This window comes from Parasteatoda tepidariorum, chromosome 11 (assembly GCF_982258835.1).
Source record: "Parasteatoda tepidariorum strain Cologne lab strain chromosome 11, Ptep-v5.0, whole genome shotgun sequence".
Taxonomy (NCBI): domain Eukaryota; kingdom Metazoa; phylum Arthropoda; class Arachnida; order Araneae; family Theridiidae; genus Parasteatoda; species Parasteatoda tepidariorum.
The window spans coordinates 76100730-76113949 of NC_141765.1; the positions used below are offsets into that span (position 1 = coordinate 76100730).

General features: G+C 29.0%; 1 protein-coding gene across 4 annotated transcripts in view; it reads right to left on the reverse strand.

Annotated features, from left to right (window-relative positions):
- LOC107452153 (rho guanine nucleotide exchange factor 17) overlaps positions 1–13220 on the reverse strand; it is a 314558-nt gene that overhangs the window by 9901 nt on the left and 291437 nt on the right. For all 4 annotated transcript variants that reach the window (XM_087155432.1, XM_087155433.1, XM_087155435.1 and 1 more), the window contains one exon: positions 8279–8449. In XM_087155432.1, the coding sequence (XP_087011558.1) occupies positions 8279–8449 (171 nt within the window). The remainder of the gene's footprint in view (positions 1–8278; positions 8450–13220) is intronic.

Consider the following 13220-nt stretch of genomic DNA (forward strand, 5'->3'; position numbering starts at 1 on the left):
ACTAAAGCTGTAACACACGCCATTTTTGTCAATGGAAGCAAAGGACTTGAAAAGAATTTCATATCAATAAAATAAATATAATGCTGATTTTAAAGAATCAAGATAAGAATGTCTCTCTTAAAAGTAGAAAGCATTATTGAAACAACAAAAACATCTTTTTTTTTCACAGAATTTTATTTTTTATTGACTGAAAAACTGATTTATTTAAACAAAAATACTTTAAATGGTGACATATTTTCAGTTATTCGTAACAAAACAATGTCTCTAGCTTTTTTATTAAATTAAATGCAATTTTTTTATAAATTAAAGGTTACATCTTATTTTTGAATGAAAACAAAGTGTTTAAAAGCATTAAAAATTCAAAGATCCAATTTAAAAAATTTAATTTTCTTAACTTAAAATATAATAATTTTATTTCCAATCTTACTAATTTTATAAATATAAAATAAGAACAGGTCATGCGCACACAATAAATGGTAAAATCATGAACTAATGTACTATATAAATGAATTTGATGCTTGAACATAAATAAAAAGCAATCTTTGTATGACTATTCATATAAAACTATTGTAACAGCAAATAAATACACTATTTTAATGTGTTAATAAATTCAATGCAAACAATTGCTTACCTCTTCAGAAATTTATTTTACATTTTCCTGTTATCCTTAAGAATGGGTATTATTGATGGCACATTTTATGTTTTTAAAAAAAAGGGAGTAGCAAATAATTTTAATCAGTTTCAACTAAAATTAAATATTATAAATTCAAATAATTGAACAAAATTGAAATTTAACAAAGAGTGATGAACGACTGTCTCAGAAAAAGTCTATTGACAAAATGACTGAAGTAAATGTCAACAAGAGTCATCTCCTTACATCCCTTAAAACATTTGTTTTTCTAGACTATCTGGATAAATGCTTGTTTAAAACAATTTAAGAATAGATATCCAAAAAATAGATTGTTTTGGGAATACGAGTATATGACATTTTAAAACAGGACAAAAGAGCCATAAAACTGATAAAAGGAATTTTAGATTCCTATAGTGTCAGATGAGGTGGCTATTTTTTGGGGAGTCAGGTAACTGTGGGTATTTTCTGTGGGTGGCAGAAAAAAAGGTGTTCAAAATCAAAGGATGCTTTGAAATAAATCTGTTTGTCAATGAAGGATGCATTTTATTGCTCCTTCCAGGGAAGGGAAAAGAGTAGCAATTATTTTAGCTTTTTAAACATTTGTTTTAATTTTTTCTGCATTGCTCTTTTTTAGAGTATGTTGGTTTTAAATTTCTTTAAATAAAATTAGATTAAAAGTAGTTAGATGTAGAAAAAGAATTTAAACAAAAGAGAAGTATATGTCTCAGGGGAGAAAGTTTTCTATTTGGAAAACAACTACGAAGTTGAAATAAAGCATTGTTTCTTTTTCCGAAATTACTAATTCTATTTTAGCACTATTGTATTCTCAAAGCACATTATCCTACTTCTCAATTAAATTTCACAGGAATAAAGTTTTCTATTTGTAAAATAGCTTTAAAGTTGAAAAAAAAGTTAAATGCTAATTTTACTTCAATTCATTTTCACAAATGTCTAAATTTCAAAAGGGGCGAAGTACTTTCTTCATTCCCTCCTTCTAATTTAAGAGGAAAATATAATTTTCAATCAAGAAAGTAGCTTCAAAATTATGCAGAAGAAAATTCCTTTTTTTCTAAAATTACTAATTTTACTTGACTTCTTTTCACGAATGCCTAAATTTCAGAAGATGCGAAGCACAATTTTTGTGATCCTGCAGTAATTCAAGAGGAAATTTTCTATTTGGAAAATAACTTCAAAGAGCAAAAAAATAGTTTTTTTCTTCTAAAATCACAATTTTTACATGACTTTATTTTCATGAATGTCTAAATTTCAGAAGGGGTGATTTAAGAGGAAAATAAAATTAATTTAAAAGGGAAATAAAATTTTCAATTTGGACAGTAACTTCAAAATTCAAAAAAAAAATTTCTTTTTTTCTAAAATTACTAATTTTACTTGACTTTATTTCCGTGGATGTCTAAATTTTAGAAGGGGTCAAGCACATTTCCCCCCCCCCTTACTATTTCCTTTTCAAGAGTAAAAGGAAATTTTCTATTTGGAAAATTGATTCATAGATGAAAAAAAAAATTTTTTTTTCTTCTAAAATTTCAATTTTACATGACTTTATTTTCAAAAATATCTTAATTCCAGAAGATGCAAAGCAAATTTTTTGCCTCCTCACATTAGTTTAAGAGGAAAATGAAGTTTTCTATTTGGAAAATTGCTTCAAAGAAAATAAAAGTTTTTTTCTTCTAAAATTACCAATTTCACTTGACTTTATTTTCGCGAAAGTTTAAATTTCAGAAGGGGTGAAGTACATTCTTTATACCCTCACTTTAATTTAAGATGAAAATAAAAGCCTAAATTTGGAAAATAGGTTCAAAATTGAAAAAAAAATTCTTTTTTTTAAAAAAATTACCAATTTTACTTGACTTTTTTTGCAATCGCTGAAATTGAAGAAGATGCAAAGCAGATTTTCGCCCCTCACTTCAATTTTAGAGGAAAATAAAATATTCTATTTTTAAAGTAGCTTCAAAATTAAAAAATTTAAAAAAATTTTTTTTTTCTAAAATTGCCAATTTTACTTGATTTAATTTTCGTGAATGTCTAAATTTCAGGAAATGCAAGGCACATTTTTTGCAGTTCTAGAGCAAAATGATTCTAGGAAAAAAGGGTACCTGAAAAAAAGGTCCCGGTAAAAAAGGTACCTGTGTAGGAAAAATTCTGTAGGGGAAAATATTTGAAATGAGAAGATTAGATTGAAGAGCTTTTTGCTGTTCCGTGCATGGTTTTTTTCTTCTTTCTTTTCGTGTCGCGTTTTCAATTAATTAAAAAAGACCAATACTTTCACCTCCAATCACGAATAAACATCCAACACATAAATCCTCCCAACTTCCCCGATTGACTACTTTAAGCCTCACATTAGCAACTTCTTCACAAAATATAATTTAAAATAGAAAATAACACATTTTTCACTTAAAAAAATTACAAAAAAAAAGTATAACATTATTGAAAAATTTCAAAGTATCTTCCCGCTTTAAAAATAATCAAAGAAGAATAAATAAATGAAATAAAATTTTAAAAAAAAGCGTAACACAACCAGCCCATAAGTCCTCCCCCCTTACCCTTCTCCTTACTTCAATGATCTAATCTGAATTATTACAGATAAAAAGAATATTCATTGAAACAGCGAGAAGCATTCATGCTGCCCAGAAAGCGAGTGGGGAAATATTCCTACAGATTTTCCCCATGGGGGTACCTTTTTTACCGGGACCTTTTTTTCCAGGGACCCTTTTTTCCGTACCTTTTTTTTCCAGGGACTTTTTTTACCGGGACCTTTTTTTCCGTACCTTTTTTTCCGGGACTTTTTTTTCCGTCTACCAGCAAAATAGTTTCAAAAATAAGAAAAATAGTTTCTTTTTTTCTAAAATTACCAGTTTTTCTTGACTTTGTTTTTGCAAATATCTAAATTTCGGAAGATGTTTTTTTTGCCCCCACACTTTAATTTCTAAAGAAAATAAAGTGTTCTACATGGAAAATAATTTCAAAGTTGAAAAAAATTTCTTTTTTAACTTACCAGTTTTACTTGACTTTATTTTGCATAAATTCTAGAAAGGATGAAACACATTTTTCTTACCCTCATTCAAAAATAAGAAAAAAATGTAAGTTTCTTTTTTTTGGAAAATAGCTTCAATGTTGAGAAAAAAATTCTAAAATAAAACTGCCAGTTTTACATGAATTTATTTTTGTGATTGTTGAAATTTCAAAGATGCAGATCCAAAGTCCATTTTTTGCCGTATCACTTTAATTTCGAAAGAAAATGAAGTATTCTATTTGAAAAAAAAAAAACTTCAAGTTAAAAAAAAAATTCTTCTTTTACTTTGCCAATTTATTGACTTTATTTTCGCGAATATCTAAATTTCAGAAAGGGAGAATTGCATTTTTTGCCCACTTTAATTTGAGAGGAAAATAAAGTTTTCCATTTGAAAAAATCCTCGAAACTGAAACTCTTTCTAAAATTGCCAATTTTACTTGACTTTATTTTCGCAACTTTATTTTCTAAATTTCAGAAGGGGTGAAACACATTTTTCGCCTCCTCTTTTAAATTTTAGAAGAAAATAATTTTTGCTACTTTGAAAATAGTTTTAAAGTTAATGTTTTTAATAAAAAAATTTACTTAACTTTATTTTCACTTACGTCAAAATTTCAAAAGGAGTGAGGCACTTTGTTCATCTCCTCATAACAATTTCAGAAGATTATAATGCTTTCTACCTTGAAAATAGAGTCAAATTTATAAAATAAAAAAATATTTTCTCTAATTTGACTTCATTTTACCACTAGTCAAAAGAGACATTGTTCGAACCTTCAATTTAATTTCAGAACAAAATAAAGTTTCCTAGTTTGAGAATAGCTATAAAGTTGAGAAAAAATAGCTTTTTTTTCTTTAAAATTACAAATTTTACTTTAATCTCTCTTGGTGAACGTCTTAATATCAAAAGGAGCAAAGAACATTTTTCTCCACAGACAAAAATTTCAGAGGAATATAAAATTTTCTTTTTTTTTAAAGGAGGCTTTACATTTTTTTTAAAAAATTCTAAAATAAAAATAATAAAATTTTACTTGACTTTATTTTTGAGAGTGTCTAAACTTCAGGAGAGGTGAAACACATTGTTTGCCCCCTCACTTAAATTCCAGAGGGGGCGGGTGTCCCCTCTGCCCCCCTAGTTGGCACGCAACTGTTTAAAATCAAAAATGAGCCAAAATCATTTAATATTTTTTTAACACTATACAGAATAAACTTGTTGAATCAATGTTTCAATAAAATTAAAGAACTCACAGATTTGTCAGTTGTTTAATCATGTATTTGACTCTAATATAAGTTTAAATTCCAAATATTTTTGCTAACCTCTTTCTTTAATAAAAAATAATTCTTAAATGGTAGTGTTAATGTGCATTGATATAATTTTAATTCATTAACCATATTATTAAATAAAGACATGTTTCTAAATTTGTTTAATGACCTCCATAATGAGAAAAATTTAAAATTTGTATTTCAACAATTATTTTTAAACCAAAAAATAATTTACCAAATAAATTACATTTTGATTTTAAGTATTAGAAAATAAGAATCAACTAATTTTTTCTACTTTAATAAAAAATGTATTTATTAATTCATGAATTTAATTAAAAAAATTAATTATGAATATTTAAGTTTATCATTCCCTTTCTTATTGAATTTAAACAAAAAATAATTTTAAAACTAGAGGTAGTCGGACCTCTATAATTTTACACTCGCTTAATTCGTCACTCCGGTTATTTCGACGTTTTTTTTCAAGTCCTGATTGATTTGCATTGGATTCAGTGTTAACAAACTCCGTTTAATGCATCATGGGGAAATTATGAACTCCCGATAAAATAACACTTCAAAGAATGTCTTCACTGAGAAATTGCTTTTCTCCAGTCAACTTTTGCAGAAATTTCCACTTGGCTAATTTTGCCATTCGCACTAGGCAACTGGTTCTTGGAGTTCAGACACTGGAAGCGTTTTTCCCCTGCCCTTTTGTCTCACCCCTCCTTCCACCACCTCTTGCAGAAAGAGTTGCAATAATGCTCCTTATTTCTGAACTTACGAGGGGGTAACGGCAGGGGCGGGGGGAGGGAAGAGGTGGCAGAAAACGAGCATCTTGGAATGCGTGCCTTTTCTTCTCTCTCCTGCAAAACTTAGTACGGCGTAGCGGTGCGGTGGTATCTCGAGTCTCTCTAGTCTTTAGTTCAGTGCCATGGCGAGTAAACTTGGTTACAAATCTTGGACATTGGATAAAAAGCTCCAAATGATAAGAGAATTTTAGCAATCTGGAATGTCAAAGGCTGCTTTTGCAAAACGGAAAAGAGTCCCTCGCACAACGTTCATTGCCATTTGATCCTTAAAAGACAAAATTGAAAGTTCTTTGCGTGTTCAGGATGGCGAGAAGAGAAAGAGAATACGTGTTTCGACCTTCGAAGACGTTGAAAATGCCCTTGTTAAATGGTTTAGAATGGCCCGAGCCTAAAACATTCCAATTTCAGGACTTATCTTGAAAGAGAAAGCTTTGCAATTTGAAAACGAACTGGGTGCTTCGGAGTTCTCGGCGAGCAATGGCTGGTTTGAACGGTTCAAAGAGAGACATGGACTTTCCTTCAAAAAGATGTGCGGAGAAGCAACGGCCGTTGATATGCGTCCAGTTGAAGAATGGAAAAATGGTTTCTTAAAAGATGTTCTCCAGTGTTATAACCCTTGTGATGACACCTTGATGAGACAGGTCTCTTTTTTCGACCTGTGCCTGACAAGACTTTGACTTTTCAATCAGAGGACTGCTCAGGTGGGAAGAAAAGCAAACGAGTTACCGTTCTGATAGGAGCAAACACGGATGGTTCCGAAAAACTTAACCTCTGGTCATAGGCAAAAGTGCAAAACCAAGGTGCTTCAAAAATGTGAAGTCTTTGAGTGTATGATATGAAGCAAACTCAAAGTCTTGGATGACCTCCAATGTTTGGAAAAAAACTCTGAAAGAGTTTGACAAAAAATTCCATGTAACAGATCGTAAAGTGGCGTTTGTTGTGGACAATTGCACAACGCATACTGAGGTAAGAAACCTTCAATCAGTGGAGTTAGTTTACATGCCGCCCAATGCCACCTCAGTTTTACAGCACCTTGATCAAGGAATCATTTCCAGCTTCAAGAGACACTATCGGAAACATCTTGTAAGAGACTAGATTAAAGCCATTGGTGAAGGCAGAGAATGGAAACTAAATCTCTTAGATGGCATAAATTACATCCACAGGAGTTGGGCTGATGTGACCAATAAAACCATCAAAAACTGCTTCAGGCCTGCTGGATTTGTTGAAAGTCCAAGCTCGTCAGAAGATGTTAATGATGATGAAGATGATGACGTCCCTTTATTTGAATTGCTCAGGCAACTTAAAGAACGCAACAAAGATGTGATGGATAAAGAAACATACCTTAGAATTGACCAAAATCTCGTGACATCTCCAGAACTAACCGTCTCAGAAATCGCGAACGAAATCCGCGAAAGACATGTTCCAGCATCTGAAGAGAGTGAAAGCGAGGATGAAGTGGAAGTTCCTCCTTCCAAAAATGAAGCTCTGCAGTGCATTGAAGTTCTAAGAAAATATTTTTCTTCAATATCTGGCACTGAGGAAGATTTGAACTCTGTGTACAAACTCGAAAAAAGAATTATGCTAAGTAATCCCCTTACCAAACAAACCCGTATTGATGGTTTTTTCATTCCTAAATAAATAAAAGTAAGTATGTAAACCATACTGTTTGTCATTCTACTGATGCTATATTTTAATTGAATTGTTTTAAAGCAAATTCTTTAAAGTTTTTTTTTATTTTAAGAAATTGAAATTTCGCTGCTGTATGTAATAATTGTCAATTTATGGGTATTTTCCCAATTTTTTGATGAACAATGCAACTCAGGTTTATTCGTCACTCCGCTTAATTCGTCAGTTTTTCAGAGGTCCCGAGAGTGTCGAATTAACGAGGTTTGACGTATTTTATTAATATATTTTTAAATAACTTTGCTTGCTGTAGGTGAGTGATATTTATTTTTGGGAAATTCAAGAAGGAAATAGATATTTCAAAACAGTAAAGTGTTCAAATACATGCAGATGTTGCTAATTGATGTGAACTAATGCCAATCCAGTTACCATTCCATTTTAAATAGCCTTAAGTAGTACATTTTTAAAAGTATTGAATGAAAAACCTATTTTTAAATACAAATTAATGTAATTACATTATTTACGTTTATATACCAATATAATATACAGAAATATATAATATATACATTAATATGGTTTATACATTAATTTACGCAAATACTCTAATTAAATTAGCTAGCCATGGTAAACCATTGACAATTCAAAATGCGCATGCATCATCACATCTGATCACTGAAAATTTTGAGATCGATTGTTAGTCAGCTGTTAGGTTTTTAGTAGATCACCCCTGGTCTTTGTATTGCTCAGTAATGAATATGTCTATGAGTAGACTGGATGGATCGTGGGGGTAGTTTCCATTAAATGATTTTGCAGTAATTCTTACATTTATAATGACATACACAAGGTCAGTTATACCCAATCTTTTTCTTCATTCAAATTTTAAACAAAACATTTGGAAGAGAATAGTAATAAATTGAAACAAAAATAGCATACCAGAAACAGTAGGAGAGTCTTCTACAATTGTAGTAGATGAAGTTAGATGAGGAAGAGGGAAAGTAAGAATGACTCCGGCACTAGTACCAACCCAAAGAATATCCTTAGAAGCTAGCATGGCTGTAACCCTTAAACAGGCTGATTTGTGTTGCTTGATTATATCATCTGTTTCTAAAAAGATTGAAAAAAGGTGAGAGCTTAAATAACAATGAGCATAAAAATAATGAAAATCATGTAAAGAAATGTTATTGTATGGTATTTTTAAGAGAATTTTTGAAACTTTTTTTCTTTTACCATCATGTTGCTTTTTCCTGAAAATATAATATTGTGGGAAAGAAGGAAATTTTTCATTTTTAAAATTTTTCTTTAAAAATGTAACATTTTATTCATGATTTTTTCATGAGTTTTTATTCATGAACTTTTTATTAAGGTTTTGCATTTTCAAGGTTTCACATACTTTTTTTCCTTAAAAAAACATGTCTTCCTTCTTTTCTTTTATCCGCATTTATATCATAACAAAAAAAATTTTAAGAGCGTTTTTGATAGAAATTTTTTATTTTTGTTTTTTCTTGAAAATGTGGTAACATGGAAAACTGAGACTTTTTTAAAGTTTTGACATCAGAATGAAGAACGATTTTTTTTACAGATAAAATATTGTTTTTATTAATGCTTTTATTAAGGCCCAGTATTTTTTTAATGTATTTTTGTCTTTCTTTATTAAATTGACGTTTTATCTCTACTTTTTCCTCAAAAATGATAACATACGAAAAATGAAACTTTCATCATAAATGTTTTGATGCAAGAGCTAAGAACGATTTTTTTAGTTTTTCTTTTCTTCTTATTTTTAATAAATGTTTGTTCTTATCGACGATTATGGGTGCTGCATTTTTAAAAAACATTTCTGAAACTTTCTTTATTGTCATTTTTTCAAAAAGTAGTTTTTTAATCGCTTTTTAAAATAGTAACAGATTTTAAGAAAATGGTTAAGGACTAACAGTTACTCATCTACTAAAAAGAAATGGGCAAACAAACGGTATATCCCCTAAACTTATAAAATCCATAGCAGGAAAGTCAGGTATGAGATAGTCAGAAAGTAAAAAAGAGGAAATCCATATAATATATATATATATATATATATAAAATAAAATATATATATATATATATATATATATATATTATATTTAACTGTAAGTAAACTAAAAATATACTAGATATCACATATCATTTATATAAAATTTTATTAAAAGGTTGATTTGAACGGTTTTCAAAAAACAGAATTAACCCAGAAAAAGATCATTGAAATAAAAAATTTATAAAAAAGTGTGAGTTATTAAGAGAAAAAAAATATACTATTTTTAGAATTACATTTAGTAAAATATTTGCTGCATACAATTTTATTCGTTAATAAAAAGATTAATGAAAGTTAAAGAATACTATTTCTCTAATAACATGAGAAAACTGTGATTGCATTATTCCGATCATTGGATACCCTTTGTTCATTTTTTTTGCTCTTGGATACATTTTTATAAGGTCGCCATAAATTACAAAAGGTGTCTAAATTAATTTTTGTCCCTTCGTCGGCCAATGGGTTAAATTGGTTTTTAATTCCAACCAATATACCTTTTCTAGAACAATACAAAATCCCTTTCTTTCTTCAGTATTAATATTTTATAAAAATTGCTGCCAAAAATGTAGGAAGCAGTAGTTATATATAAGTTATCTATAAAAAGAATATAAAATTGCCTTAAAGTAATTTAATGTAAAACTATTAAAAAATACACTCTGAAAATAAAAAGAAAAAACTCAGTCTGTAAAACAATCAATTCCATTACTTCAAAAATTATCTTCTTTGTTTTTTGTTATATCATCTCACGATACTTTTTATTAATACTTATGTTATGATTTTTCCATAACTCATAGAATTCTTTACTTAAGATAATAGTGTCGAATTTAATCTTATCGATTTAGTTGGTCTAGTCGAAAAGTGTGAACGTATGAAAACCTAGAGTAATGACATTACCACAGACCAATCCTAAAAATTTCCTTTTATATAAAGTTGGAAAAATAAACTGCATTGTTAAATTAGCGTGAAATGAGCAGATATTATTAAATTTCCCTCTGTTAGAAAATTGAGAGGGCCACTGACACCACCACTGTTTTGGGGTTTTCAACTTAACGTTACATTTTGTTAAACACTATAAGATTTAGAAACTTCAAATTACGAAGATATGTAGGAAATTGTACGGAGATTAAAATGAAATAAGAAAGCATTCGATATTTAATTCAAGAATTTTTTACTCTTAAACTTGTTGGAAAAATAACATGTGGGCTGCTCTATAGCAGCGAAAATGCAGCTTCAGAAGTTAAATTTGGTATGCTGAAAAAGCCAAATTTGTCTATAAACGAAACATAACCTTTTTTTCCTTTCTGAAATACTTATTTGCTTGAAAGTTATTGCAATTTAAAAGGTTCTTTCTATTTTTTTCCCTAACTAATAAATATTTATTGATTGTTGCAGAAAAATTTATCATTTACGCGATTTTCATAATATCCCTCTTAATATCAAAAATAACGAAAAGAAAGAAAAAAAAAATATTATATAGAAAAAAGATTAGGTGTTGACAAATAATAAAATTTCGACATTTCAGATCGAAATGTGAAAATATATATTGAATAAAGAGAAATAAGAATTGTTTCCAATATGATCTGTTAACAAGAAAAATTTCTTCTAATTTGTTTATTCCTTTTATTGTGTCGTAAATTCGGACTTTCTAAATGTTATTTTTTAAGTACAGTAACTCATTATTCAAATCCAGCTATCCTTTTTATTTTTTTACTATTAACATAGCAATATAATCTGCTTAAATAATAGTATAATAATTATATATTTTCTAAACAAAATGATTTTTAATAAACTTTTCAGGAAAAAAAAACTTTTAAGAAAAATGTGGAAGGACGGTTTATGCCCAATGAGAGTTCTGAGGAGAAAAAAACGAATTTGCGAGCTTGCATGAACTGCTTTTCCACAGAACATCTTCAATGCGTAATAACTCTCGGCGAGAACCGTGTTTCCTTGTTTTCCATTTGTCAAAAATTAGTAATCCTTAAAATGCAACCGCTAGCAATCCAATCGTAATTTTGATTCAAAAAAATGGACGGAAATGATTCTTACTAGATCTTCAATGATGATTGAGAAACAACTACAAGAATTGTTGAGCGTAGCGAACAGGTGATGGAGCCTCCATGTAGAAAACAAGGATGCTCTAAAATAAATTGTGTCGAGCAACTATGTATTATTTGTAAGCGTATAATACATATTTAAAATCGTCTCTAAAAGGGACTGTAGAAGCTGATCAATTGATAACAATTAATCTGCTGCACTCAAGGTATAAATTATCGGCCCCATCTAAAAGACATTTTTTTAAAATTAAATATTTGTATGTATGAGAAATATGGCGTGTTTTTGAATTTTTTTTAATTGAAATTAAACTTTAACCGGATTTCAATAAATTAATTCTAAAAGAACTGCGCTCATTAAAAAAGAGGTAGGAAAATGATTCATTAGATTCGTTTTGTACTATGAAAATTGTCCTGTTATCGGTGTTATGAAATACTATTTCATTTTTCACCTATTTATAGTTAAAAGAGCTCCACAAAGTTCTAATTACAAAATCATATTAATTCCTCTAAATAGTTATACCTTTTCTAAAAGATTTACTTGCTAATTGACCGTAAATTTAAAACTATACCAACAGTTTTATTGGGCAAACAGATAAAATATCGGTACTCTTAACATTATTTTTATATTTCAGCCATATTTCTGCTATTAATTCCTGAGATATAAAACAAAGCACAATTTTAAAAGTTGTTAACCCAAAAACCCTTGTGGGAAAAAAACAATGTTTTTAATGCATGTATAGGAAACATTTTTGCAAATAACCTTTAAAAATGATTAAATGTGTGTTTATTATTTTGTATTGTCACTGTAAGTAATGTTTCATTCATTTTTCTACAACTAGGGAACATTACTAGGGAATGAGTAAGTTTTCACAAAATGTATTTTTATTTGAATATTATATCGACTTCGTAGGAAAAAAAATTGGTAACTTTTTTTAAATCATGTTATAACTTTTGTATTTTTTCCAGTTTATTCAGTATTTATATTATCATTCGAATTGATGTGATGAATTTGAGTATAAAGAAAGATTGAAACAGAGAAATTTAATACGAAATTCAGAGGCCTACGAAAAACTTGGGAGAAAAAAATTTGTTGACAAAAATAATTTAGCTTTAAAAAAAACAAGTGTATTTTGCACAAAATTATGAAGATACATTGCAGATAAAGTTCGGTATTGCAAATAAAGTTCGATAAACAAATTTGTAAATTAAAATCCATATTAATAAAAATGTAAAAAAAAAAATATGCAAGAAAATTTTAGCATATATTTTGAAAAGAAGGGAGGAGTGGGGGAAGGGCCCAAAAACGGCTATGCCTAGGGCCTAGGAAAGGTATAATGCGGCTCTGAGGGGAGTTATGGATTTCAGTTTCAATTAGCGGTTGAGATATATTAAACTGGGTCAAATCCTCAATGTTCCATATGCTACATTCATTTGTGGTTGTTAAAAATTTATTTCCTCTTAATGATTCGTTAAATTTGACCGATCGCTCTTTAATTACATTATTTTTATTGACATCATATATTCTATTAGCGCGCCTTTCTTTAGAATAACACACGAAAATCCCACGTTTTCCAGGAACATAAAATTTTTTTCGGAATTGTTTAGGTATATGAAAAGAAACGACGTATCCAAATACTTTTAAGTAGTTAAGTTTAGGTCCTTTTCCTGACCATATTTCAATAGGAAGATTTTGTTTATTTTAACGTGGTGTAATAATAAATGTGAGTGCTAAAATCAAAATTTTGATGGTAACTCACTTTCA